Source organism: Cimex lectularius, unplaced genomic scaffold (genome assembly GCF_000648675.2).
Source record: "Cimex lectularius strain Harlan isolate CLEC.00 unplaced genomic scaffold, Clec_2.1 scaffold176, whole genome shotgun sequence".
Lineage (NCBI taxonomy): Eukaryota > Metazoa > Arthropoda > Insecta > Hemiptera > Cimicidae > Cimex > Cimex lectularius.
This window is the reverse complement of record NW_019392891.1, coordinates 1,052,233-1,057,495: the sequence shown is the minus strand read 5'-3', so window position 1 is coordinate 1,057,495 and position 5,263 is coordinate 1,052,233. Positions and strand designations below refer to the sequence as shown.

The 5,263-nt window shown below is 38.0% G+C and overlaps 1 protein-coding gene across 1 annotated transcript; it reads left to right on the top strand.

Annotated features, from left to right (window-relative positions):
- Positions 1–2,388: 2,388 nt before the first annotated feature.
- LOC106674067 (actin, muscle) lies at positions 2,389–4,921 on the top strand. The gene is made up of 3 exons (XM_014406515.2): positions 2,389–2,681; positions 3,721–4,099; positions 4,176–4,921. Exons 1-3 carry the CDS (start codon positions 2,556–2,558, stop codon positions 4,799–4,801), a joined length of 1,131 nt encoding a protein of 376 aa, XP_014262001.1. The 5' UTR covers positions 2,389–2,555; the 3' UTR covers positions 4,802–4,921.
- The last annotated feature ends 342 nt before the right edge of the window (positions 4,922–5,263 follow it).

Below are 5,263 nucleotides of genomic sequence, written 5' to 3'. Positions count from 1 at the left end.
AAAATAAATTAACAGGTTCTTTAGAGAAGTCGGTCATTTGATGAAACAATGCCCGATGATTTTTCAAATTAGTTATTTGCGAGAATCAGTGTCCGAACGGTTTTGTATTTATTTAGCAGACTGAATTTTCTTTGAATTTCCTTAAATTATGTAAATGACACAGGAATAATTAAATTAAGGGGACCAAGGCAAATAATTATGCCATTATCATTGAAGAGTCCTTAATTTACGACTGGCATGCCAAAAAAATGAACTAGCTAAAACGAGTGTCAAGTTTTGTGGAGAAATCCGTCAATCGATAGAAAAATTCCCGATGGTTTTTCAAACTATTTATTTGTGACAATATTTAGTGTCCTACTAGTTTTGTATTTATTTAGCAGACGAAATTTTCTTGGAAGTTCTTAACGTAAATGACACAGGAATAGTTAAATTAACAGGTACCAAGGCAAAAAATTATGACATTACATAAGCAATCCAGGAGTCCTTAAATTAACGAGTAACAAGGCAAAAATGTACGCCTTTATCTTAGAAGAGTTCCTAATTTACGACTGTCATGCAAAAAACATGAACTAGTTAAAAAATTTATCAAATTGTTTAGAAAAATAGATTTGTATAGTTTTGTATTTATTTCGCACACTAAATGTTCTTGTAAGTTCTTAAATTATGTAAATGGTTAAATTAGCGGGACCAAGACAAATAATTATTACCTTTAAAAAATCCCTAATTTACGACTGTCATACCAAAAATACATGATCTAGCAATGTAACTATCGGGTTCTTTAGAGAAATCGACCAATTGCACAACAATTCCCATTTGTTTTTCGAGCTATTTGCGACAATCAGCGTCTTACCTTTTTTATATTTGTCTAAATTATGTTGGATATTTTTAAATTATGTAAACGGCCCAGGAATCCTTAAATCAAAAAGTGCCAAGGTAAAAATGTATACCATTATCTTTGAAGTGTCACTAATTTACGACTGCCATGTCAAAAAATGATCTAGCTAAAAAAAACTATCACTTTCTTTGGAGAAATCCGTTAATCGATAGAAAAATTTCCGATGGTTTTTTGAACTATTTATGTCTGACAATATTCAATGTCCTACTAGTTTTGTAATTATTTGGCAGACTAAATTTCCTTGGAAGTTCTTAAATTTTGTACGACATTGAACCCCATAAATTAACGAGTACCAAGGCAAATAATTACGATATTACCTTTGAAAAGTCCCTAATTTGCGGCTATCATCTCAAAAATAATTGATCTAGCAATGTATTTATCTGGTTCTTTGGAGAAATCGACCATTTGATAAAACAATTCCCGTTTGTTTTTCGAGTATTTGCGACCAACAATGATCTGCCAGTTTTATATTTATATCAATTATGTTGGACGTTTTTAAATTATGTAAATAATTCAGGATCATTAATTTACAGGACCAAGGCAAACAATTATGCCATTATCTTTGAAGAGTCCCTAATTTACGACTATCATACCAAACATAAATGATCTAGTAATGGTCTATCGTGTTCTTTATAGAAATCTACCCCTTGATAAAAAAAAAAACTATCTCCCGTTTTTTTTTCGAGTATCTGAGACCAACAATATAAAGTATATTTATGTAAATTATCTCTGATGTTTTTAAATTATGTAATTGACCCAGGAATCCTTAAAATAACGAGTACCAAGGCAAAAATGTATGCCATTGTCTTTGCAGAGTCCTAATTTACGACTGTCATGCTAAAAAATGATTTGGTTACAAAAAAAAAAAAAAACACTTTCTTTGGAGAAATCCGTCAATCAATGGAAAACTTCCCCATGGTTTTTTGAACTATTTATTTGTGACAATACTCAATGTCCTACTAGTTTTGTAATTATTTGGCAGTCTAAATTTTCTTGTAAATGACACCGGACTCCATAGATTAAGGACAGGCAAAAAATCATTATATCTTCGAACAGTCCCTAATTCACGACTGTCATGGCAAAACCAAATGATATAGCTAAATGACTAGCGGGTTCTTTGGAGAAAAAAAAACCAGTACCCCAGTACGAAAAAAATAATTGAATGGAAAAGATAAACTGATCTTAAAAAAACGAGGTTTTAACTGGTCAGGGTAAAATTAAAAATAACTACGATAGACTTAACAGCGATTATGTGTAACGATTAACAATTGACTATATAAAGATTCAAATTGTCTGAGTGACATGCCAAAAATGTATAATTGGTAAATGAATATTAGCTGCTGTCAGTAACTCTCAGGCCTATTGGATAAATATATCGATTTTGATTAAATCTCCTATGGTTTTTGAGTACGGAGAGTGATAGTAGAGGCGAATTTTCCAAAACGGGCCAATTGTCGAAGGGCCCTCAGAGGGTGCGTGGAAGGGGCGGAGGGTTGTCCAAATAAGGGGAGGCTGAGGTGGCGATTGGTGGGGGCCGGTTAGGAGGGGGCCCCGGGTAGATAAAGCACCCAGGGGCGGCATCCTTGTTCACTCGCCATCCAAGCTTCGAGCACTCCACAGTTCTTCTTCACCGAGAGACACCCCAACAAAGTACAGCAAGATGTGTGACGATGATGTTGCGGCGTTGGTCGTTGACAACGGCTCCGGAATGTGCAAAGCCGGCTTCGCTGGAGATGACGCCCCAAGGGCTGTCTTCCCCAGCATCGTCGGTCGCCCAAGACATCAGGTAAATAACGACTGGACAAATTCAATTCTGACTCAAATCCGACTGACTTACCAACAGACACAAAAAATGTAACAACTTAAAAGAAAATAAAGAGAAAACAGTCATACTACAATAGATTTTTGGAAAAAATTAAAAAAGATTTCTCCATCTGTTATTGGCCTAATTATCTTAAAATTTTATTTGTTTCGAACTTGGATAACACTTGAGGGAAATTCTTCACTAACAATTCTTCACTATGTAGCCTCTTCAATAGTAATAACCTTTCTACTATGAAAATTTGGTACACTCAATATTAAAAAAAAAGGTTCGGGTGCCCTTAAAATGGAAAAAGACATAGTCATTCAATTTTATAAAATGGTTCTTTAAAAGAAAAATTGTGATAATCTTTTGATTAGAGCTTGGATAAAACTTGAAGTAGATGACAACATAGACTCGTGGATTTGTAATTTCTCTCGTTTCAAAATAGAATGATACAATAAAAGTTTTATCGCAAAATATTGAATATAAAAAAACGAATAAAGTAAAATAAAAACCGTAGTGGGCTTACTTTTAAAACGTAAAACAAAAATTCCGATAATTCATCGTTCTAATTCAAATTGTTAAAAAATTTATAATTTGGTATATTTTTGTTAAAACCGTTTTACTTCCCCTTAAAAAAATTCAGTTTTATATAAAAATGAAATTTTCTTACGTAGTAAATTGTCTTGAAATTAAAGGGACGAAGTCGGAAAATGACGTGCCCAAAAAAGGGCGCATCCTATTTTTAACCCCCAGGCTGTCCCTCCACGCGTAGAGGGCCGTATAAGGCGCGCTGAGCGGGGGGCGGTACAAAAATAGTCCGGGTCCGAAATAGCCTTCTACTAATTAATAAGACCACGTGTTTGTCAATTCGGGCTCTTTTTCTTAGATTAAGACTTCGAATTGGACTAATTGCTCGATTGTGTTGATTTCTTGAGAGCGTGATGCTTGACGTTTGTCCGGGAGACGCGCGTTGTGATTTTTTTCACGGGACTTAACTAAAAGACAATGCTTTCTGCAGGGTGTGATGGTCGGTATGGGTCAAAAGGACAGCTATGTAGGAGATGAGGCCCAAAGCAAGAGAGGTATCCTCACCCTCAAATACCCCATCGAACACGGTATCATCACCAACTGGGATGATATGGAAAAGATCTGGCACCACACCTTCTACAACGAACTGAGAGTCGCCCCTGAGGAACACCCCATCCTCCTCACCGAAGCCCCATTGAACCCTAAGGCCAACAGGGAAAAGATGACCCAGATCATGTTTGAGACCTTCAACACCCCGGCCATGTACGTCGCCATCCAGGCTGTCCTCTCCCTGTACGCCTCTGGTCGTACCACCGGTATCGTCCTCGACTCCGGAGATGGTGTCTCCCACACCGTCCCCATCTATGAAGGTTCGTTTTCTTCTGGAAAACTCGGCGTTTGAGTCGTTGAGGACTTTTCGATAATTTTTTTTCTGTCTGCCCGCAGGTTATGCCCTTCCCCACGCCATCCTCCGTCTCGACCTCGCCGGCCGTGACTTGACTGACTACCTGATGAAAATCCTCACCGAGCGTGGTTACTCTTTCACAACCACCGCTGAGAGGGAAATCGTCCGTGACATCAAGGAAAAACTTTGCTATGTCGCCCTCGACTTCGAGCAGGAAATGGCCACCGCCGCCGCCTCCACCTCCCTCGAGAAGTCCTATGAACTTCCCGACGGTCAGGTCATCACCATCGGTAACGAGAGGTTCCGTTGCCCAGAAGCCCTCTTCCAACCTTCCTTCTTGGGTATGGAATCTTGCGGTATCCACGAAACTGTCTACAACTCCATCATGAAGTGCGACGTCGATATCAGGAAAGACTTGTACGCCAACACCGTCCTCTCCGGAGGTACCACCATGTACCCTGGTATCGCCGACAGGATGCAGAAGGAAATCACCGCCCTCGCTCCTTCCACCATCAAAATCAAGATCATCGCTCCCCCAGAAAGGAAATACTCCGTATGGATCGGTGGCTCCATCCTCGCCTCCCTCTCCACCTTCCAGCAGATGTGGATCTCCAAGCAGGAATACGACGAATCCGGCCCCGGAATCGTCCACCGCAAATGCTTCTAAGAAGCCGGCCAAATCCATCCACACCGAATACATCACCACCATCAACAACAAAAGTGCGCCAAAAAATATTTATTTCAATCGAACTGTGGTGGGCGCCTTATTTTATTTTTTGACATGTCATCGCGTTTTATTTTTGTTGTCACTCTTAGCTTCGTGCCGCTGGCGACTGGTAGCGAGTCATTACGTCCAACGTTCAATTATCATTTAAAAATCAGTCGCTCAGCTCACTGAAGGCAGAGGTTGTCTCTCTCTATTATTTATATAAATAAGATCTTTATACAACTAATTTTAACTTATTGTAATAAATTGAATCTTGCTTGAATAAAAATTTATTTTTTTTTTGTAACCCTCTTTATTTTTTATAATACTTATATTCAAATACATGCTTTAGGATTTAGTAATTGAATTGAAATAAAATCAAAGGATAAATATAATTTTAAATCAAAGGATAAAAATAAATCT

Bases quoted from the DNA above. Each gene is read 5' to 3' on its own strand.
- LOC106674067 (XM_014406515.2), top strand. From the start codon at position 2,556: ATGTGTGACGATGATGTTGCGGCGTTGGTCGTTGACAACGGCTCCGGA. The intron at 2,682-3,720 runs GTAAATAACGAC...TGCTTTCTGCAG, and splicing joins TCGGTCGCCCAAGACATCAG to GGTGTGATGGTCGGTATGGG. The intron at 4,100-4,175 runs GTTCGTTTTCTT...GTCTGCCCGCAG, and splicing joins CACCGTCCCCATCTATGAAG to GTTATGCCCTTCCCCACGCC.